This window comes from Coturnix japonica, chromosome 15 (genome assembly GCF_001577835.2).
Source record: "Coturnix japonica isolate 7356 chromosome 15, Coturnix japonica 2.1, whole genome shotgun sequence".
Classification (NCBI taxonomy): domain Eukaryota; kingdom Metazoa; phylum Chordata; class Aves; order Galliformes; family Phasianidae; genus Coturnix; species Coturnix japonica.
The window spans coordinates 8,225,551-8,246,983 of record NC_029530.1 but is presented as its reverse complement, the minus strand read 5'-3'; the positions used below and the strand labels follow the sequence as shown (position 1 = coordinate 8,246,983).

The following is a 21,433-nucleotide window of genomic DNA, read 5'->3' as shown; positions in this document are numbered from 1 at the left end:
GAGAAGGGACAATGGCCCTCTAAACGCCCGTCTTCCCCCCACCCCCTCCTCCCTCCTTCACTTACAAAGCTGATAAAGCCCCGGTGAAAAGGGGAACAAAGAATTTACAGATGGCAGAATATTGATTTCTGCAGTCGCGGGGCTGCAGGGAGCAGACGAGGAACCCCCCAGAAGCCCCGTGAACTTTGATACACGGGCACTATGTTAAGGCAGCGCCCCCCAACAACCTCGGCTGGAGGCAGCAGCGCTACCGAAGGGGGCTGAGCAGCCCCCGGGAGCCTCAATAGTCTGCGATGAGATGAGATTACAGCCTGAAATCCCTCAGCGAGATCCTTGTTTCCAAACTTGCTCAGCACAGGCTCTGCCGGTGACAGCAGTTTGCCACCAGGCGGCACAGCACGGCATTGCTCCCATAGGCTCCGGCTCCGGCTGACGGTATCGAAGACTTGGATAGATTCGCGTCCTCTTTTCCCTGCTACCCAGCCCTGCAGTGAGGAAAAGCAAGACAAGAAAACGGCCTAAGTCTCTTCTGTAAGGAAAAAAACACATAAAAGTGAGTCCAAAGAGCGGATCTCAGCCATCAGGGACAGCCATAGAGCTGGTGGCAGAGCTGCTTCCACCTGGCTCCAACAGGATCACAAACAGGATCCAGACATTTGCACATTAATTGCCATTAAGAGTTCTTCCGGAGATGGTTTTTAATCCAAATGATGTTATTACAACAGCAGAATTATCCCACAAATCCACATAATGAAAAACATACCAGTGCCTACAAAAGTACATTTAATTACAGGCATCTTTTTACAGTCATGACCAACATAGTTTTCATATCCCAGTGAAGAGGTTGATCCCTAACACACACGTATCCATAAACAAACAAACTCCTTAAGAAATGCAATGTATGCTCTCTGATGTTGCCTAAAAGAAACCAAAACACAGCAGTGCCATCACCTCACTGCAGGAAATGTTACCCAGCATATAAGGAGCATCTCTAAAGCTGCACTGAATGCAGCCCCTGGATCTCAGCCCTGGAGCACTGGGCACCTTTCCTCCCCTACACTCCCTTAGCACACAGTGCCATACACGGTCATCTTTCCTCCTGCTGCAGAGATCAGCCTGAACACCAACTCGACTCAATGCTGACCTGATGTACCCAGGACGAAGCAGTACAACCCAGTCACCACAGCCTCCTCTGCACCTCAGCCCAGCAGGCCCTGCACCCACATCCCTACAGCTACTTTCCTCATAGCCACCACTGCTCCTAAGCAGCCGCAATCGAGGCCTTATCCCATCCCATCCTCATTCCCATCCCAGTTCCCATCCTCATTCCGGTCCCATCCCCGCAGCCGCTCGCACATCATCAGCCCTATCCTCGAATAGAACACACCGCCATCTCCCCAAAATGGCGCCCGTCCGCAACCCTCCCAATCACGTGACTAACGATCTCCCTCCCTGTGGTAGCGCATGCGCAGAAGCGCGCCGCTGCTCAAAGTCAGGCAGGCGGTGGGAGAACACTGCGCATGCTCCGTCCCGCCCCAGTGACGTCAGTTCCGTTTCCGGAGGGCGCTGCGGTCGCTGCGGACATGGCGGCGCTCCGAGTGCTGTCCCGGCTGCTGCCCGCCGCGCCACGCTCGGTGCCGGCCCGAAACATGGCGGCTGCGGCGGCGCACGAAGGTGGCGGAGGTGAGTGGGGACGAGAGGGCGGGCGCTGAGGCCCCATCTGTTGTACTGTGTCCTGGTGTGGAGCCCTCAGTAAAAAAGACATGGAGATTTTGTTAAGGGTCCAGAGGAGGGACAGGAAGATGATCAGGGGGCTGGAGCACCTCCCCTATGAGGACAGGCTGAGGGAGTTGGGTTTGTTCAGCCTGGAGAAGAGAAGGTTGCGGGGTGACCTCATTGCAGCCTTTCAGTACCTGAAGGGAACTTACTGCCAGGAGGGGAGTAAACTCTTGGAAAGGGCTGATAATAGCAGGACACGGGGAAATGGTTTTAAGTTAAAAGAGGGAAGATTTAGGTTGGATGTTAGGGGGAAGTTCTTCACTAGGAGAGTGGTTAGGCCCTGGAACAGGCTGCCCAGGGAGGTTGTGGATGCCCCGTCCTTGGAGGTGTTCAAGGCCAGGTTGGACGGGGCCCTGGGCAACCTGATCTAGTAAAGGTGTATGTTTGGTGGCCCTGCCAGGCAGGGGGTTGGAACTACACGATCCTTGAGGTCCCTTCCAACCCGGCTCATTCTGTGATCTGTGTCAGTGCTTAACGTCGGGTCCCGCTGTAACGATAACTTTGCTGTGCTCCATGCCCCCCCAGCCCGTTTGTGGAAGACGCTGAGCTTCGTGGTGGCGCTGCCCGCGGTCGGTGTGTGCATGTTGAACTGCTACCTGAAGGCGCAGCATGAGCACGAGCGGCCTGAGTTCATCCGCTACGCGCACCTCCGCATCCGCAGCAAGGTGTGTTAGTGCTCTGCTATGAGGATCTCGTGTTCTGTGAGCTCTGAGCGCACAGATTGAACCAGGAGGAGCACAGGCCTCTGCTGAGCGAGCTGCTGTGTGTACAGCCATGGTTTTAGCTCATAGCTTTGCTCCTGTGTTGCTCAGCAGTGTCTGGCGGCTCTGGTGAGTCCAGCCCTGCCCCAGGTAACCGTACTGATGTCTCCCAGGCAAACATCTTGGCTGTACAGGTGCTGCATTTACCTCAGGCTAATGCAGATCTGCACAGTGACAGCTGGTCCCACCCTCTTGTGGCAGGGAGCCCTCATTGCATAGCACAATGGATGGCTAAAGGACAGCAGTGACCTTGCTGTTTGGAGACAACAGCTGTCAGCTAATGGAGACTGGTTTTCATCTCTGGTTTGGTACAGCCTGGGAGCGCTGCCAGCTTGCTTAAGCTGGAGTCTGTATTTGCTGTCGAGTCCATTTTTGCTGTGCTCAGTAGCTCAGTCAATTTCCTGCTAAGGGCTTATTTTCCTTCTTTCTTCCAACAGCCTTTTCCTTGGGGCGATGGGAACAAAACTCTATTCCACAACCCTCACGTAAATGCTCTCCCGACCGGTTATGAAGATGAAAACTAAAACCTCAACCACAGCCAGAACTTTGGCTCTTCTTCCATTTGGACCAGGCTGTTCTGTGGGAACCATCACTTAAGAAGATCTGCATTCCTTCTACAGTCAAGGTGAATGGTGGTCTGGCCTCCACCAGTACTTCTGTAGAGGTCCTTTAAATAAACAGTTCCAAGCCTGAATTTGGTCTCTGAGTCTTTTATTCATCTGTGACTCCTTACAAGTTCCTTAGTTTAGTGCTGAGCCTTCCCCAGCACAGAAGCAGAGGGCTGTGCCTGTTAATACCTGCTCCCATATCCAGTCATGCTAACAAGTCCATCATGAAGGATACGAAATGAAATAACATGTTATGTGTGATTTCACTGACTGTTGTTATCCTGCGTGCAGGTGAGCTGCCATCAGTCTAATATTATAAATTAAAATTCAGTATACAGGGAAACACATCCTGCATAATCCACTATTGCAATGTTTAGGAGTCACGAAGGCAATTCTGTCTTACCCAGCCCTTTCTGGGAGAGGGAATTCCAGCAAAGACATTGAACTTAAGCACTTTCAGCCTTCCCAGCGTTAATCCTCAGCTCTCACATTTCTGGTATATCAGCACACGTACGACACTGCTGGGAAAGCTGCAGTCCAATTGGACAAAATCTCAGGGCACACATTGCAAACAAAAGCAGTTTTTGCTCTGCTGCGTGTCTGCGCAATACACACGGTGTCACTCAGCAGATCCTAGAAGGCTGTACTGATTTTGCATAGTTAACCAATTGTAAACCTCTGGAGTCTGCAGAAACACAATTTTATTTCAGAAGCACTACGGGACAATCTTCTTTAGCCTTCAGTGCTATTTATGTCTTCCTCGTAGCTCAGAAGAGCGCTATAATAAAATAACTTAAGCTTATGATAATGCATAGAACAAGGCACTAAGAGGCACAGTTACTTTAACTGTCAAAATACACTAGTTCTTATATGAAGATCATAGAAAAGCAAAGCAGTTTTATGTGCTAGTCGAAAATAAAGCTGCATACTCGACAGACCACAAAGTGTTCTTCCTGGTGCTGAGAAAGAAGTGTCCCAACTTAGCAGCTGAAAGTTAGTTCCATTTATACCGAGTGACCCAGCAGTAAGCATTAACAGCTCACTTTGGAAGTGCTACACTTAATCTCTGCACAGACTATTTTGCCAGCTGCCTTGTGCACACAGGAGCGTGGTTAATGCAGGCTGTGTGACCGTGTTTGAGCTACTGTCATTGCTGAGGACAACTGAGCTCACGCTTCTCCAAGCACCTTTTCTCTCTATCTGTTGCAAGATCTGCAGGAGCGAAGGAAGCCTTACTGCTGAAATATCAGGGTGGACCAGGTAGAAAACATTTGGAGAGGAGAAGGGTAATTCCTAACAACTCCTTCATAACTAGATGGGAAAATACACACCAGCCTATTCTTTTTGCTGAGCAGCCTCCTTTACTTTTCTACATTCAAAGGAAGAGAATTTCAGATACTCGTTTAAGGAAAAAACAAAGTGCTGTTCAGTCATGCTGCACAGAAGTGTAACACAAACACTCTCAGATGGGGCACCTGGCAAGTTAGACAACCATCTCACTCGTTCAAAACCACTACTAAATAACTTACTTAATAACTTACTTGGAGTTTGTGCAGTTTACAAGCCAACTCACTAAGACCAACAAATAACTTCAGTTTGCTTTACTAGGTGTAAAGCTCACACATAGTCCATGAGCAGTTTCATAAGCAGGTGAGGTCCCCCAAGAGGCGGGACAAGCTGCCGGGGCGTTGAACTTCTCAGCTGTGAAGCTTCAGTTCAGCATCACTGTCACTCAACACTTTGATTATCTCAATCAAAGATGTAACAGGAGTTGTGGCCAACCTGGTGCTGTGTGGTCGTGTGTGCAAAGACAGCCAGGCCTGCGCAGTTCTACTGCAGTGACACATTACATTACAGGAGCAAGAACTCAGATTCAGGATCACTTCAGTACCTCGGAAAAGGCCAAAGAAAGTGGCCTCTGCTTTCACTGTTTCTTCAGTTCTGTTGCAGGCTGCCTCTGTCCCTCCTGGAGGTCATAATCAGACGTTACCAAACAGTCATCCACCTGAACAAAATATAACTTCTTACATTTATTTCATTTAAGCTATTGCAAATCCAGCAAAAGTGCTTTTACACCATCTCTGTTACTGGCAAAACCTGTGCTTTAGGCCCTTGGTGTTTGGGATCATATAAACCAGCCTCCTTCCACCCAAATTCAGCACCACAGAGATAAGACAGAGTAAACCAACCTTCTTGTTAGACGCTTCCTAACATCATAAATAAGCAAGATAAACGGGTCAGAGATTAACTACAGGTTCAACATCTCCCATTATAAAGTACATTCGACAGAAGTTAAATCATCTTTTTGCACTGTTATAAGCCGAACCACCACCACGATTCATTGGGAAGGAGGCAGCAGGCAGCACACCGTGAAGTCTTTTGGCTCGCGGCAGTTTGTTTCTACAGGCACAGAGGAAACCCCACTTCCTACAGTGCTACATGGAGGAAGCAGCTCAGCAAAGCGCTGTCCCGGTGCATCCATCCTGGCTGCTGGGTGGCCGCCGTTCCCAGCCCGTGGGCTCGTATCACTGACTCCCCGCATTCAGCTGAAGTCAGGAGGAGTTTTCAGCTTTCCCTTTGCTCGGGCCCATGAACTCCAGCCCTTCGATGGGGATGTCCTTCTCCTTGATGGCTTTCTGGGAAGAACAACAACAAAACGGTTACGTTGGAAGCACGTTTCAAACGGCACCGAGAAACAAAAGCTTCTGTTCACAACGTCATCTACAAACAGCAGCGTCAGCACCGCCCCGCACGGGCTGCAACGGCACGATGCTGGGCTGTGAAGGCGGCGGCTCGGCAGGGCCCGCACCTGCACGCACAGCTGGTAGCGCTTGAAGAGCTGCCCGCACGGGTCCCCGTCGTTCTCGCCCTTGAGGAACTTCTCTGCGAACCAGCGGTTGAAGCACTGGTCGTACTCGCGCTTCAGCTCGGTACACGCCTCCCCCACGCTATTCATGGCGGCACGGCCCCTCCGACACCGCTACGACGCGATTCCGGCGCGTAGCGATGACGCCACAAACCGCTTCCGGCGGCGCGAGATGTGGGTGCCGGGGTTATGGCGGGGACTGCGGGGCGGGACGGTGAGAGCACTCAGGATCAGCGTGTGCACAGCCAGCGCCGCGCCGACACCGCAGGTCAGACAGAGCACGGGGCCGGGCCGTAACGTACCATGCCATGCCATACCCATACCTATAACCATCACCATACCATGCCATACCATACCATACCATACCCATACCTATACCCATACCCATACCTATACCCATACCCATGCCATACCATACCATACCATACCATACCATACCATACCATACCATACCATACCATACCATACCATACCATACCATACCATAACCATATCATAACCATACCATACCATAACCATACCATAGCATAACCATACCATAGCATAACCATACCATAGCATAACCTAACCATACCCTACCCTAACCATACCATACCATACCATACCATACCATACCATACCATACCATACCATAACCATACCATTACCATACCATACCATACCATACCATACCATACCATACCATACCATACCATTAGTGGAGGTAACGGTTTGAGGAGCCCCATCTGTGCTCTCTTGCAGGACGGCGTCACGATGGAGGTTCTCGACCACCTGGAGCGCCTGGCCCTGGTGGATTTCCGCGATGCCGACGGCGTGGAGCGGCTGCGGGACGCGGTGCGATTCGCGGAGCGGCTGCGGGAGGTGGATACGGAGGGTGTCCAGCCCATGGACTCGGTGCTGGAGGACAGGTAAGGGCCGTGTTGGTGCCCCGTGCACATCCAGCCCCAATGTGCTCCATGCAGACCTCCGGCCGCTGTCCTCAGGTGTCTTTATCTGCGGGAAGATGACGTTACCGAGGGGAACTGCACGGCACAGCTGCTGAAAAACGCCACGGAGAAAGTCGAGGAATACTTCGTAGCCCCACCAGGTACCATAGCTTCTATAGAACTTTTGCATCGTGCTCGAGTTAACCCAACACCTTCCAAAGTAAGGGATGACTCTAATCATCTGTACTAACAAACCAAACCTGGAGCAGGCTGCAAGCTATTGAGCCTAAAGCAGTAGAGGGGTTAATGTTACCTTACAGCTCCTGCCCAGCACTGCTTACAGGAAGGCAAACAGAACTTCCTGACTTCCCTTACATGCTCACAAATCAGACTGCAGTAGCACTGTACGTTAAGCTGCACTGCTCACTGGTCTCTCACAATTCTCTTTTCTTCCAGGTAACATCCCTTTACCAGAGATGGAAGAACGAGATACTTTCCTGAAGGGCTCATAGAGACAGAACCCAAACGCTGTTTCTATATTTCATTTGGGATTACTGCGCTTTGTGTGGGGACAGCTGAAATACCCCAGGAGGGCAGAAACTCCTCCTTAGATCAGAACTGAGTGTCACCTACTTTACACAGTGCGTGTTCTGTATCTGTTTGTAGGGAAAAAAAGTCACTCCCACTTTGCTTCTCTGTGTTTCTGTGTAATGAACAACACCAGCTTTGTGTAAGCGTTCCTTGGCAGAGATGCTAAACAGCCATAATTGTAATTATTTTTCCTATGGAGTCTATATTCTGCATCCCTACAAACAAGACGTGATTAATAAACCAAATCTCTATGCCAATATCAAATTCACTGCAAAGCTTGAATATTAGAGCTTGTGTCAGGTGTGTCAAGAATCAGACCCTGCAAACCCTCCCTTAAGCACAGCCTGGTGAGAGGACAGACCGCCTGATGCTTGTTCCCTGCAGCCTCAACTGTCTTACATGTTAAAAACACATATTTCCTTAATGAAGGGGTTTGTAACAATGTCCTCGCTAATGAGGGAATTACAGCCCTGACTCAGATCCCCACAGCTTGCACATTAGGAGCCCTTGCATAGGGTGGATGAGCTGCCTATGGGGCAGCGTGTTGGTGTCTCTGCTCCCCCCAGCCTGTGTAATGAGTTGGTGCTGCCCTGTGGGATGGCTGAGCTGCACCCAGGGGGAGGAGGCACCCCTGGCTCATATCCTTACGTTGTTCTGCTACAAAACAATTGAAAACAACAGGTAAGTGAGGCAAACATAACACATCTCTGTCAAACAACTGTTCTTCTCAGTGGTTTGTTGCAGCCAAAAGCAAAAGGTCTGTTTGGTTAAACAGAAAGGAAGGAAGCCACGTTCTGAGCTGCAGTAGATGCACTGGGTTCCCCTGGAGCTGGCTTGGCCCACACCTGCATGTGTTCTCTTTCCAGCTGTGCAGCTCTGTAACAGAACACTGGACAGATACACTGGACAGATAGATGCCAGGTTTCCAAACACCATCTCGAGGCAGAGATTCCTTCACTGATACAGAAACACAAAAATTGAGAGTGTTGTATTGCTAATAATTATTATCTGATAACAGCAGTAACTGGGAGCCCCAGGAAAGACATCAATGAATAATAATAGAGAAAATAACAGTAATGCAGCTGAAAAGTGCTGGCTGTGCAGCCTCCATCGGAAAGGGGCAGAGGTGGCAACGTCTGTTAAGGCAGCCTGCACTCAGACTGGGCCCTGCTGGGTTCTGCTCATTAAAGGAGAGTTTAGAGCAGACCTGCTCGGTCGCTATGGGAGCGGACGCGGACACGCGGCATGCCGGGCGGAAAGAAAACGCCGGAGTAAAACCCAAGCGGAGCTCCGCCGGCTGACCAATCAGCGCTCGGCAGGGCGGGGCTGCGGCCAATAGCGGACGGGAGGCGCGGAGGAGGCGGGGCTTAGGGCGGGACTGCGGGAGCGGAGGCGTGTGCGGAGCGCGGCGTGCAGCGAGCGGAGCGAACAGCGCCGGTAAGAACGGCCGGGAACCCACAGCGCGGGGAGCGGGGCGGGGGGAGAACGGCCACGTGCGGCTGGTGGGCTCACCCCCTGCTCGGGGCTCCGTGCCCGCTGCAGGCAACCATGAGTGAGAGAAAGGCCGTGATCAAGAACGCGGACATGTCGGAGGAGATGCAGCAGGACTCGGTGGAGTGCGCTACGCAGGCACTGGAGAAGTACAACATCGAGAAGGACATTGCGGCGCACATCAAGAAGGTAAAGGGCTGCGGGGCTGCGCTCCGGGCAGCGCTGAGTGTGTAACAGCAGCGGGGGAATGCGGGGGGGGCTCGAGAAACGAGTTGATGCAGCTCATGCAGAGGGAGCAGCTCGCCGGGCCGGGCTTCATGTGCAGGCTGTGATTCCTTACGGTGCTTTCCACACCTCTGGGTGGATTTCTGTGCTCCTTCTGCTTTTCTTTCGCAGTGTTTTAAGCTTTGACTTCCCTTGTCTCCCCATCCAAACGAACCCATTTGAGCAGTGCTGCTTTGAGACCTTGCCATCCTTTGGGTTCCCTTTGCACCGCGTGCAGGACATGTTCACACTGCTGCACAACAGATGGTTTGTTCCTTACACTCTGTCACATTTCTGCCTCCTCCGTGCAGCCTGACTGCGCTGAGCAGAACACAAAGTGCTGCTCTCGCTGCTGTAGGGCAGGCACTGCAGCACACACAGCACACAGCCACCAGCTGGAGGGTTCTGCTCATGGTAGGTTTGCACTGATGAGTTTCAAATAATCTCATAGCAGACTCCTGGTATGATGGGTACAGAGAATGTTCTCCGGAGATTGGTGGAAAGATGTGGGCAAAGAATATCCCACAGAGCCCTTTCAGCATCTCTGTTGGTAAGAACAGCTCATGAAGTTAACACAATGGCTTAATTCGCATAGACTTCACTGCTTGATTGGAATCTGGCTCAGACAAACCACTGAGCACACACATTTCTATCTTATTCCTGCAGAGCTTTTTTCCAGTAAGCAGCAGACAGTTATAAGACACCAGATGATCCCTGCACTTATGAGCATATGCTGCTCCTTAATTGCTGTCTTCTGAACGTGGTACTTGCCAAGAAGTGGCACATCGGTGCCAAAACAGCAGTGCTGGTACAGTTCTCATAAGGAACACTAAATTTGTAGTTGTCTCTTCTGCAGGAATTTGACAAGAAATACAACCCTACTTGGCACTGCATCGTGGGAAGGAACTTTGGCAGCTACGTGACTCATGAGACCAAACACTTCATCTACTTCTACCTCGGCCAAGTCGCTATTCTTCTCTTTAAGTCTGGTTAGAAGCACGGACTGGCGCTGCTCCGGCTGCAGGACTGCACAGCGAAGCCAAGCAGCCTGATACCCTCAGCCTTGCTGAGGACACAGACCTTCATCTTCAGGTCTCGTGCTGTATTGTTAAGGATCAGGGATTTCTCTGTAGTAGCTCTTATTTTCCTTGTGGCTATAAAGGTGTCTTCCTCGTATTTATTTTCTTTCAAAACAAAGCTTATTTGCTAATAAAACTAATGGAATGGTTTATCCTGGAAGACTTCTATCTAACCTTCTGCTGCCTTAGTACTTGCATTAAACTCTATTCCCCTCTAAAGGAACATTCACACACCAGTTTTTCTCCTAAATACACAGCATGCGAATGCTGAGTTCATCTATGAATAGATCATCCATCAGTACAAGTAGGAGGAAAGATTTCTTCTGAGAGAAGGTGAAAAAACAGACTGTGTTTTGAGTCCTTTTCAGCACGCATAACCTCCCATGCAAATTGTTGAGCTGCCTTTCTGATCTCACATGAACTGCTGAGCTAAGAGCTACAGCCTTTTCTGGTCCCACTCTCCAGAACAGAGGGCTTTTCACACACTCACAATACACAGCTGTCACTTCAGGTTTTAACTTCGTATGTTCTCTGGAGTTTTGTTTTTTATCCCTACAGCTACAACAGAAGCACCACATCGTCAACAGTTTGGTTTAAGGAACAGAAAGAAAGGTGTGGTACTTTTATGTACAGATCATACATCTAGAACTGGCAGAGGAAAAGATTTTGTCTGTAGGTGAGCATACCAAGTCTGATTTCAGAACAGTTACGCAGTTATTCTCTGTCTGAAAAAGCTCCTCTTTTAGAAAGACAAAATTACCAAGTTAAGTGAAAGTAGCTGATTGAGAGCTTTTATTTCACAAGCTTTTCGTCTGTTTGAAAAAAGTCAGAAGAACACAGAAAAGTCCATTAAAGTCCATATGACTGAAGGGCAACCAGATTTCAATACAGATTTAATAAATCCAAGTAACTTCTCACTGCTACAATAGCCTCCTTGAACCTCAGCAAGAGAAAGGAGGAATCTTATTTGTAGACTAAACAGTCTGTTTGTATCCACAGCAGCTGTGATGAAGCCGGCCCATTCATTAGCACTGCTCAATTTTGTCCTTGTCCTTTATGAACTCGGAAGGGAAATTCAAGGATAAGAAAATGGCCACAGAATTCACTTCACCCTCAAGTCTCTTGAGGAGAAAACAGTAAGTGATGTCCTTTGGATCTGACTGCTGAGCAAAGATCTGCTGCATGCGTTCTTAAGACTTTAATCTTTTATCTTGATAGTTACAATTCCAGAGCTTTCAGATCCCTCAAAAAAATCATACTTGCTGTGTTTCACTACACAGGAGACTCACAGTTTGAAACCTGAGTGAATGGCGACAATGCCAGAGTTTAAGTTCTCATAATCCACTTTTAGAAACCCCACATCTTCTATCATCGCCTTCAGCTCCTCCTGAAAAGTAACAGTTCTGTAGTTATAACCATCTGAATGCCTATAAAGCCAGCTGCTTCCACGATTATTTGGGAAATCATTTTGCACTTTGGAGCATGCAGAGAAATGCTGCCTTACCTGGGGGGGGAAGCGCCGGATGCTCTCCACAAGATACTGGTAAGACTTCCAGTCACCAGCAATAACCTCACCCAGAACAGGGACAACCTGGAAACTGTACAGATCATAGAGCCTGCAAAGACAGACAGCAAACACACATCAGCACAAACAAATTTAAAACCAGTCCTCTCCAACAAAAGTTGTTATCTTAACCACTTTCCTTTGCAGTCTGGATTTGATTTAAATGCACAATGAAAAGGTCCAAAGTGTCTCTACCTCTTACTGTGAGCACACATAAGAGTCTTATGACTCAGCATAAGGTGTCACCACATTCCTACCTGGAAAGGATAGGGTTGCTGACATGACTAAATTCAAGGCAGAGAAATCGCCCTCCTGGCTTCAGAACTCGATAGGCCTCCTGAAGTGCCTGAGCAAAAGCAGACACAGTGAGTTTGTAGGACAGCACCTGTCTATTACCATGCATGTAACAGCAATTCAGTGATGAACTGAGGGCAGTAGAGACAATCTTGACTGGCAGTCTTCAATTTTTACTTGTAGAGAAGCATCCCGACACCATCAAAACCCAGAACACTAGACTGTTGCATAAATAGATTTATACCAGGCTTTAAGATTAAACCATAATATTAGGGAAGCAATTTTTCTTCTCTTTTTTTTCCTGCACTTAGTTGATCAACATTTGCCAACAGAGCTCTTGTAATTACAGACCAAATCTGGAAAGGAGGTGACTCAACTACAAGAAATTGAAAACAAGAAGAGTAACAGAAATATTTTTAATCAAAAGACTTTATTCAACTGCAAGACATACCAGCAAATCAAAGAAGAAATGATTCTAGATTCTGGAGAAGTGATGTGTGAGAACAGAAAGGGGGGAAAGAGGAGAATATTTAGCTACTTAGAAAATAACATCCTGTATTCAAAACAAGATAACCAAAGGAACCACCAAGAAGCATTATACTGATAACTCCATGTTTTTTCCACATGAGAACATAAAGTTGTGTCTAACAGCCTCTGCAGGCTTTACATCTATTTGGCTTCAATTGTTGCTTTCCTGAGGAAATGACATTAAAATATGAACAGTACACATATATGACAGGAACTCTGAAACAGAATCAGATGCTTGAGTGTGTTCTGTATCAGGTCTCCAAGGAGTCATGCTACCAGATTGCTGTATCTGGTTTCTCAAAGAGGTATAAGCTAATGAGCTTGTGCTTCCCAAGGGAAGCAGATGAAGCAGATGAAGCACTGTGAAAGGTTACCTGCATTAAACTCAGTTCAAAGGCACATTTTTTCAAGGCGGTTTGGATCTAAACACTGTACCTTCCTTGGAAGGAACTTTGCCAAGGTTTGTAACATGCTCCTCCAAAACACAGGCAACTGATCTAGCTAGACAGGTTCTCTAACCTATCTTTATCCACATGACAACTAGTCATTCCCAAAGGACTGATACAACTTAGAATGCAGAGTACCACTCTCACTAGTTTTAATTAGTACTTATGTTTTATGTAAAACTGTAATGACACGAAACAGAAGTGGGCTGAGCAGCTTAGGTCAACGTCCTGCTTCACTTTCTTCTCTGGGAGCTCTGCTGGCTCAAGCAGGGAAACAACAGTAGGTCAGATACTTCCTGCACTAGAGGCGTGATACAGATCAGGTGCTTCAGGAAGTTTTGGGACATGAAGACTTCCTAACCTATAATACTGCAAAGGTGGGGAATGTAGCATTCAGCCCTTTTTGCCTTAGGAAGAGATTGCATAGCTTGCCAAGCTGGAAAGATTGGCTGCAAATAGTATAAATCTAACTTCTTGTAACAAAGGTGGGGCATTTTATTGCATTCCTTGTTCAAACACACTACGTGTCACATTAAGTGTCTTGGGAGTAGACAAAGACGTTTCCTTACCCAAAAGTGATCCTCTTTGGCTTCCTCTGCTAGAGCCAAAACAACATCAAATGGACTGAAAGGACTTTGTACCAGTAAATGCTGTAACAACTTACCAAATCAATACGAGTAACATTTCTTATTCCAAAGGCAATTGTGTAAACATCAAACTTGTCATCATCGAAGGGCAACTCTTCAGCATTCCCAAGCACCCAGGACAAACCTACAATAAAAGCAAAGAACTTCTGCTCTTCAGATTCCTCCAAAAATAATAGAACTTCCCTACTCCAGAAGGAAATGACAATTGCTACTGAAAAGCAGTGCTTCCATTTTGCCTTTCTGTTGGAGGGAAAAAACATCATCTTTGCCTTCACTCACAAATCTCTCAATGCCTTGCATTGCAGCATATCAGCCAAAGCATTCCTCTGTGTCTGTGTGAATATGTTGCATTCACAGGGTTTTGGTCTACCAGAAAGATTTCACCCCGATTTTGCATTGAAGTGGAAAGTGAAACAAACTGGCTTACAAATGTAGCAAAGTTCCAGAAGGAGACTGCACTCAAAGAGCAACTACAAACAACAATTAACCATATTGCCATATGGCAATAGATGAAACACTTAATCATTGCTAGAAAGTTTCCATTGATTGAGGAACATAAAAAAACCCCACACTCCTCCATCAGCACTCAACATGTGACCCTACTGCAGATGTGTTATTTCCCAAACCCCAAGGACCATCTGTGCACCATTAGATGTTCGGGTTATTTATAGCAAAAATAAGGCTGCTTAATTTAGAATTCATAGTTTTTAAGGGCACTTTTTGGTGACTCTGATGCAAAACAACAACAAAAAAGCAAAACAAAAAACAACCCACATGTGCTTTCTGCACTGGAGAGCAGCAGTTTCAAAGGGCACAATGCTAGAAAGAGGCACAGAGAACAAGACAACAGCAAACCTCAGTTGATGGCAGGAAACATTCAAATTTCATTCTTACCAGGTTGATATGTTAATAGTTGTAGAAAATATTGTAAGCAAAGGGAGCATGCAACATTATTAAGCAAATAATAGTCTTATTTAAACCTGAGCAGTTTGAAAAGACAAAAAGCTATCACCAAGAAAAGGTTTTAAGCAATAGCAAAACCTCCCTCAGAATACACTGCAGCAAAACCACAGGGCAGAAGTTTGTAAGGGGATAGATGATGGGGACTGCTGGCATCAAACAAGAACTGGGTGTATGCAGGGCATGCTACCACTCCTGCTGCTATCTGCCATTGGGGAACATTCATGTTTCTTTTCAGCATGCACAGCCACCATTGTTGGCAAATATGAACACAGAAACATGTACATGGGAAAATGGTGAAAGAAAAACTACACTCCTTGAAATTAATCAAACGTCAGTCCATGGACAATGAGCAAATAAGCTCAGAAATGAGTTCCCTAGTAGATGGGGGAATTGCATGAAGAAGGCAGGATACAGCCAATGGGTACGTGCTGAATGAGGGAGTGAAGACAGGAAATCAGAATTACAGCACAGGAGGACAACCCAGGCAGCAGGAAGACAATTGAGTTTCTAAAGCTGCATTGTGCAGAGAAAGAAAGTGGGAAAACTAAATACCCATTTTGAGAATTTGTTATTAATTTTTTAAATTTCTAATTTTCAAGCATAGCTTTGGTATCAAACCATGGCTATATAATTTCAATCCCAAAGTGGTGATTACCTGAAGGCTATCACTCATCCAGTTCTATCAATCACATTACAACGCATGATTTACCTTCAGAGTAGCCAAGATGCTGCGCTCTCTGCTTCCCAGCTTTTAACATTTCTCTGTTAATATCACAGACCACAACCTGGGAATCCCCCAATGGATTACTTTTCTCTTCCTGGTAACTCTTTGAAATTTCCTGCCATGACAAATTCTGGTGCTGCCTCAGCTTCTGCTGGAGCTGACGTTCTCGTACAGCACGAACATAATTAAGGAATCGAAAGGCGATGTCACCTGCAATTGGTTTAGAAGAAGGATACGTGTTTTAGAATGTTTTCTTAACTTGGAAATAGTGAAACATAAGGCTTTGAACATCAAACTCAGCTCGTACACATTCCATATGTAGTATGTACGTAAATAAAAGTCTGTAAGTATGTATATAGGTAAAGGGAACATACTAAAAGCAAACATTTCACAACTTCCTGCAAAAGGAAACGGTTTCTGGTAACTTCAGAGCCTTGGAGGGAGGTAGTTCAAAACATAAATCAAACTTCAGTCCAAGAAAACTCAGAAAGAAAAAAGAAAGGTTTGGAAATAGCACGATGTGGTGATGCAGGACTATGGGAGGGGTTACCTGTTCCACCAGCAACATCCACAAGGAGCGTTCCTGGGGAAGGATTCATTTTGTGCATGAGGACGTCCTTCCACACCCGATGGATCCCCAGCGACATGGAGTCATTCATTACATCGTATTTTTCGGCCACGTTTTCAAAGACCTGGTAAACTGCAAAGAGAGGGTTGAGAGGGTCAGATGGGATTGATTTAACCCTGTGGAAAGCAGAGCGGAGACTCGTCTCAGGGAGGTTTGTCACCGTGCGGAACTGGGAAAGTTCACCTGCAAAACCCATAGACCGGAATAACGCGAGGATCCCATTGACCTTGCTGAGCGACAAAGGGCTCTTTGGAGGAACGGCGGCCGTGCCCGTAACCTTTCTGCGGCTCCGCGGGGATGAAACGAGCAAAGACGAAACGAGCGGGGATAACTATGATCCTATGATACTATGATAACTCCGCTGCACACCGGGCCTCCCCCGTCCCAGCCCCGAGCCCCCCCCAAACCGCAGCCCGTCCCGGCACACTCACTTTTCTCCCTCCGCTCCTCCTCGGACACGTTCTGGAAGCCGAAGTGCGTCTGCGGCCCCTCGGTCCGGCCCCGCGCGGCCCCGAGCAGCGCCCGCACAGCCCCGATACGGCGGGACAGCAGCGAGCGGCACGGGAACAGCCCCGCCGCCATCTTGGAGGCGTTGAAGGAGGCCGGCAGCCCCGGCCGCAGCACCGATCCTTAGGCCGCAGCGCACCGTTCACAGAACCACATTCGGGCGGTTCAGCCGTGAGGAAAAACAAACGGGGAAGGCCAAACAAAGGCGGCACAGCCACAATCACAGCCACAAACACAGCCACAATCACAGCCCGGTAAGCGGGACATCGCCCCACCAGGCCCCACACCAGGCCCCGCCTCGGCGGACAGCACACACACACACACGTCGCTATGGCAACAGCCGCGGAGCACGCCGGTCCGAAAGAAAACGCAGGAGTAAAATGCTGCCAGACTCCCGGCTTATAGCTAATGAGAACGCGGAATGGCCGCAGCGCTGACCAATGGCCGATGGGCAGTGCGGAGAGGGCGGGACCGGCGGCACCGGGAGGCGGGTGCGACGCGCGCGGGTCGGTTAAACCGGCGCGGCGGCGGCGCGAGCGGCTGATTGTGGTGCGCGTTCGACTTCGTGTCCCGGCCCGCTGCGTGCCGCTGCCTGACGGCTGCTCCTGAGCCGCGCTCGCGGAACGGTGAGGGGCGGGGGGGGGTCGGGTGGGAGGGCGGGGGCTGGGTCAGCTCGTGATCGGGGCTGGGTCCGGCCGGGCGATTCGGGAGCTGCGTGTGGTGAGTTGCTGCGGCCGGGCCATAACGGCGCCGCACGCAGGCGGCCACTCAGCGCTGGGGGGCGGTGGATGCGGGGCTGGGGAGCGGAGCCGATGAGTGGGAGCAGCCCGCAGAGCACTGCACGGCACCGACGTGGGGCACCGGGCCGGGCTGCGGGAGCACGAGGGAGCGGCCGGGTGTGAGCGCAGCGCCGTGCTCCGTGCCCGCTGCAGGCAACCATGAGTGACAGAAAGGCCGTGATCAAGAACGCGGACATGTCGGAGGAGATGCAGCAGGACGCTGTGGAGTGCGCTACGCAGGCACTGGAGAAGTACAACATCGAGAAGGACATTGCGGCGCACATCAAGAAGGTAAAGGGCTGCGGGGCTGCGCTCCGGGCAGCGCTGAGTGTGTAACAGCAGCGGGGGAATGCGGCCGGGCGGGGCGGGCTCGAGAAACGAGTTGATGCAGCTCATGCAGAGGGAGCAGCTCGCCGGGCCGGGCTTCATGTGCAGGCTGTGATTCCTTACGGTGCTTTCCACGCCCTTTGCGTGGATTTCTGTGCTCTTTTCACTGTTCTCCTGTAATATTTCTCATTTAAGCGTTTACCTCAATCGTCTTCTGTCCACTTAAACAAAAAAGTGGCAGCTGAGCCGTCCCTGGGACTCATCTGGGCCAAAATACAGTGGCTCCATTGAGTGCCCCTACAGCTTCCCTCTGAGAGAAGGCTTGTTTGACAGAGTTCTCAGTTACAGCTTCATTTAACTTAATCTTCAGGATCTGTTCAGTTCTCTACAGCTGAAACAGAAACTGCAGGGCAACATCCTCTTCTTGCTGTCATTGTGCCTTATGTAGTAACCAAACCAAGAAACAAAGCCGCCTCAAAACCAAAGCAAATAAATTCTGCTTGTCTTTTAAATCTGTTTGCTGTGATATATATATGTATCAAATTAGCAGTAATGTTTAGAATAGTTGGCTCTGGTGAGTGGGGAAAATGAGGGTTTGAATGGAGGAGTGATCTGAAAAGCAGCACAACTGAGGGAGATTCTTTCCTCTGATTAAAGCACTGTACAGGAAGGGATTTTTTTCCCCATATCTGTGATAGTGGAGAAGGGAGTTGAGCCTAATGTTATTCAGGTACTTTTAGTGGCAACTGCTAGAAACTTCTAGAGCATTCATTGCCAGGTGTAAAACACAGATACACAGGAGGTGAATGGACAGCACTGCTGTACAGAGCTTCTGGCAGGGAGTTCTCCACAAACAGCCCCATCAGCACCAGTGTTAGAGCCCAACAAAGGAGTTCAAATAATGGCTTGGTCTCCATAGATACTAAACTGGCATGGAGCTTTCACTTGGGGCTGGAGCTTTAGATGAGTTATGGGCGGGAGAGGAGTGTGTGTGCTGAGCAAAGGCAACGTCCTGGGCCCTTGCAGCCTGTTGTGGGCCCTGCTGCCTGCTCGGGTGGGAGGTGCTGTGCAGTGCTGTGCTTTTCTTTCTTGTGTTTTATGTCTGACTAAGCAGCAGGTGAACAATAGTGGGATTATGTTGTTTAGAACACATTCAAGAGCATCTGCTGCTCCTCTAATGGCTGTGGTCTGCAATGGAATGCCCGTTTCGGAGCGTTCTTAGTGTCCAGTGGTCTGTTTTGCAGGAATTTGACAAGAAATACAACCCAACTTGGCACTGCATTGTTGGCAGAAACTTTGGCAGCTACGTAACACATGAGACAAAGCACTTCATCTATTTTTACTTGGGTCAGGTTGCAATTCTTCTCTTCAAGTCTGGATAGAAGCACGGACTCTGTGTGACGCCGCATGTGGCTGCGGGGCTGCTGTGCCCAGTGCCTTCAGCCTTCCTGAGGACGCAGACCTTGATCTTCAAGGGCACTGGCAGGGATCATGATATAGCAGAAGGTGTTACGTTGTGGATATGAAAAATACCAAAAAAAGAGTCTTCCTTATATTTATTTTTGTTTCCTCAAAGGCTTCATTTTGGCTATTAGAGCTGTTGGAGGAGTGTGGCCTACGAGTTGTATGCCATCTGCAGTATCAGCCCATTGCTGCCTATGCTCTGTGAGTGCTGACGGCGTTCTGTTCCAAAGCTCTCCCTTTTCCTTTCCGGTACCGTTGGATGTACTGACAGCTGTACTTTGCAGAGCCTGAGCTGTTTCTTTTTCTGCTGATGCCTCTTGGAGATTTGAGTTGGGAAATAAACATCGAGATCCACCCGGCTTCTGCCTCGTTATTAAGTGTGGTGCTGCTGGGCGGTGCCTACGGGACTACAGCTCCCGGTGTGCCCCGCTCCCGCCGCATCCGGCCCCGCCTCTTCCCGTCGCCGTTTGCACGTGGGGGCGGTTTAACGGAGCGGGGCGAGGGGAGGGAGGCGGCTGCTGTCGGTGCGGGTGGCCATGGACGAGCAGAAGGCGGAGATAAAGGACACCGACATGGTGGAGGAGATGCAGCAGCAGGCCATCCAGAGTGCTCTGTTGGCCACAGAGAAGTACACCGTTGAAAGGGAAATCGCTGCCCTTATAAAAAGGGTAAATAGTATAGAGGGTAAATAGCTGCCGGGTCCTTTTTGATCTGCTCACATAGAGCTGGGCTGGGTATAGAGCCAAGCCTCATGGAACAGCCAGTTCTATGAGGGCAAGGCAGAGCGGGCCTGGGGCTGCTTCCCTGTGTTCCTTTTTATTGCCCTTACACATGTATGTTACCTGGTACGTGTAACCTTCCCACCTGCACAGTGGGTTTGATTTTCATCAGTCTAAGCAGCTGTGAGATGTAACAAACAGCCCCTGAAGCAAACAGCACATGGTGCTTCTCAATTGCCTTTCCAAAGTGCTGCTTGTTAACAGAGGCATCCTGATAGGAGCTGTACAGCCATGCAGTGGTTGAGCCGTGCCAGCACTGAGTGCCCCCTGGTGTGTCCCACAGGAGTTTGAGAAGAAGTACAGCCCCACGTGGCACTGCGTGGTGGGGAGGAAGTTCGGCAGCTTCGTGTCCCACGAGACCAAACACTTCATTTTCTTCGTGTGTCGCGGCCTCAACGTGCTGCTGTTCAAGGCCGGGTAGCAAACGTTGCTGGGAGCTGTGGGCTGCAGGTACCAGCACGGCGCTGAGACACGGATAAAAAAGAAATAGTTCTTTGTATTTATTTTCTTTCTAAATTCAGCTCCTTCACTAATTAAAGTGCTGTGTGTTTATAGTCAGTTTATGAAGTAAATCGCTGCTGGGGGGGGTCGGGCCTGTGCTACTCCGTGCTGGCCGGCAGGGGGCGCTGTGCGCTGTGCGGGCACTAGGACCCCGCTGTCCTGCCGCTATAGTAACGAGTGGGGATGTGCCGCTCTGCGCCCCGTGACCAATGAGCGCGCGGAACGGCGGAGGCGTTGGCCAATGGGAGGGTGCAGCGCGCGCGGGCCGCTTAAAGCGTTAGGGCGCGTTAGGGCGGCGGTGCAGCCATTGGGAGCCATGGGGGAGAACAAGGCCGAGATCAAGGACACGGACATGACGGACGAGATGCAGAAGCAGGCGGTGCAGTGCGCGCTGCAGGCCCTGGAGCAGCACAGCCCCGAGTGCAACGTTGCCGCTAATATAAAGAGGGTAAATGTAACCGGGCTCTGTGGGATGCTGAGCCCTGCGTGGTGCTGGACAGGAGTTACCTGCTGGAGAGGAGCTGTGCTGAGAGGGAGCTGGGCGTCCTGCTGGACGACAGGTTGACCATGAGCAGCAGTGTGCACTTGTAGCCAAAAAGCCAATGGCATACTGGGGTGTATTAAATACCAATGGCATACTGGGGTGTATTAAATACCAGTGGTATCCTGGGGTGTATTAAATACCAATGGCATCCTGGGGTGTATTAAATACCAGTGGCATCCTGGGGTGTATTAAAAAGAGCGTGTCCAGCAGGTTGATGGAGGTGATCCTCTCCCTCTACTCTGCCCTGGTGAGGCCTCATCTGGAATATTGTGTCCAGTTCTGGGCTCCCCAGTACAAAAAAGACAGGGATCTCTTGGAAAGAGTCCAGCGGAGGGCCACTAAGATGGTGAAGGGCCTGGAGCATCTCCCCTAT

General features: G+C 49.4%; 8 protein-coding genes across 11 annotated transcripts in view; 6 read left to right on the top strand and 2 right to left on the bottom strand.

The window, feature by feature from the left end:
- Positions 1–1,540: 1,540 nt before the first annotated feature.
- Positions 1,541–3,234, top strand: LOC107321365 (cytochrome c oxidase subunit 6A1, mitochondrial). The gene is made up of 3 exons (XM_015878188.2): positions 1,541–1,683; positions 2,305–2,444; positions 2,978–3,234. Exons 1-3 carry the CDS (start codon positions 1,584–1,586, stop codon positions 3,062–3,064), a joined length of 327 nt encoding a protein of 108 aa, XP_015733674.1. The 5' UTR covers positions 1,541–1,583; the 3' UTR covers positions 3,065–3,234.
- Positions 3,235–3,832: 598 nt separating this feature from the next.
- TRIAP1 (TP53 regulated inhibitor of apoptosis 1) lies at positions 3,833–6,134 on the bottom strand. The gene is made up of 2 exons (XM_015878194.2): positions 5,958–6,134; positions 3,833–5,784 (listed from the first exon to the last, which is right to left on the bottom strand). The coding sequence occupies exons 1-2, from the start codon at positions 6,102–6,104 to the stop codon at positions 5,701–5,703; spliced, it is 231 nt and encodes a 76-aa protein (XP_015733680.1). The 5' UTR covers positions 6,105–6,134; the 3' UTR covers positions 3,833–5,700.
- GATC (glutamyl-tRNA amidotransferase subunit C) lies at positions 6,080–7,799 on the top strand. Its single transcript, XM_015878187.2, has 4 exons — positions 6,080–6,282; positions 6,756–6,922; positions 6,998–7,101; positions 7,397–7,799. The coding sequence occupies exons 1-4, from the start codon at positions 6,103–6,105 to the stop codon at positions 7,450–7,452; spliced, it is 507 nt and encodes a 168-aa protein (XP_015733673.1). The 5' UTR covers positions 6,080–6,102; the 3' UTR covers positions 7,453–7,799.
- Positions 7,800–8,881: 1,082 nt separating this feature from the next.
- On the top strand, positions 8,882–19,595 carry LOC107321367 (dynein light chain 1, cytoplasmic-like). 2 transcript variants are annotated; one of them, XM_015878190.2, is made up of 4 exons: positions 8,882–8,968; positions 9,074–9,211; positions 10,143–10,288; positions 19,163–19,595. In XM_015878190.2, exons 2-3 carry the CDS (start codon positions 9,080–9,082, stop codon positions 10,278–10,280), a joined length of 270 nt encoding a protein of 89 aa, XP_015733676.1. In that variant the 5' UTR covers positions 8,882–8,968; positions 9,074–9,079; the 3' UTR covers positions 10,281–10,288; positions 19,163–19,595. The 2 variants fall into 2 exon arrangements, with proteins under 2 accessions (XP_015733676.1, XP_032303695.1); XM_032447804.1 differs by lacking the exon at positions 19,163–19,595 and having other exon boundaries at positions 10,143–10,517.
- Positions 8,935–19,594, top strand: LOC107321369 (dynein light chain 1, cytoplasmic). 3 transcript variants are annotated; one of them, XM_032447805.1, is made up of 3 exons: positions 8,935–8,968; positions 17,599–17,736; positions 19,017–19,594. In XM_032447805.1, the coding sequence occupies exons 2-3, from the start codon at positions 17,605–17,607 to the stop codon at positions 19,152–19,154; spliced, it is 270 nt and encodes an 89-aa protein (XP_032303696.1). In that variant the 5' UTR covers positions 8,935–8,968; positions 17,599–17,604; the 3' UTR covers positions 19,155–19,594. The 3 variants fall into 3 exon arrangements, with proteins under 3 accessions (XP_032303696.1, XP_015733677.1, XP_015733678.1); XM_015878191.2 differs by lacking the exon at positions 8,935–8,968 and adding an exon at positions 17,148–17,292; XM_015878192.2 differs by lacking the exon at positions 8,935–8,968 and adding an exon at positions 17,324–17,386.
- On the bottom strand, positions 11,130–16,970 carry COQ5 (coenzyme Q5, methyltransferase). Its single transcript, XM_015878186.2, has 7 exons — positions 16,591–16,970; positions 16,082–16,231; positions 15,517–15,741; positions 13,862–13,968; positions 12,187–12,275; positions 11,870–11,981; positions 11,130–11,752 (listed from the first exon to the last, which is right to left on the bottom strand). Exons 1-7 carry the CDS (start codon positions 16,739–16,741, stop codon positions 11,651–11,653), a joined length of 936 nt encoding a protein of 311 aa, XP_015733672.1. The 5' UTR covers positions 16,742–16,970; the 3' UTR covers positions 11,130–11,650.
- An 82-nt stretch (positions 19,596–19,677) lies between the features above and the next one.
- LOC107321370 (dynein light chain 2, cytoplasmic-like) lies at positions 19,678–20,573 on the top strand. Its single transcript, XM_015878193.2, has 2 exons — positions 19,678–19,904; positions 20,299–20,573. Exons 1-2 carry the CDS (start codon positions 19,773–19,775, stop codon positions 20,434–20,436), a joined length of 270 nt encoding a protein of 89 aa, XP_015733679.1. The 5' UTR covers positions 19,678–19,772; the 3' UTR covers positions 20,437–20,573.
- A 181-nt stretch (positions 20,574–20,754) lies between these two features.
- The window catches only part of LOC107321366 (dynein light chain 1, cytoplasmic-like), a 1,481-nt gene continuing 802 nt past the window's right edge, over positions 20,755–21,433 (top strand). Inside the window, exon 1 of the mRNA XM_015878189.2 lies at positions 20,755–20,964. Coding sequence (XP_015733675.2) covers positions 20,758–20,964 — 207 coding nt within the window. The 5' untranslated portion in view covers positions 20,755–20,757. The remainder of the gene's footprint in view (positions 20,965–21,433) is intronic.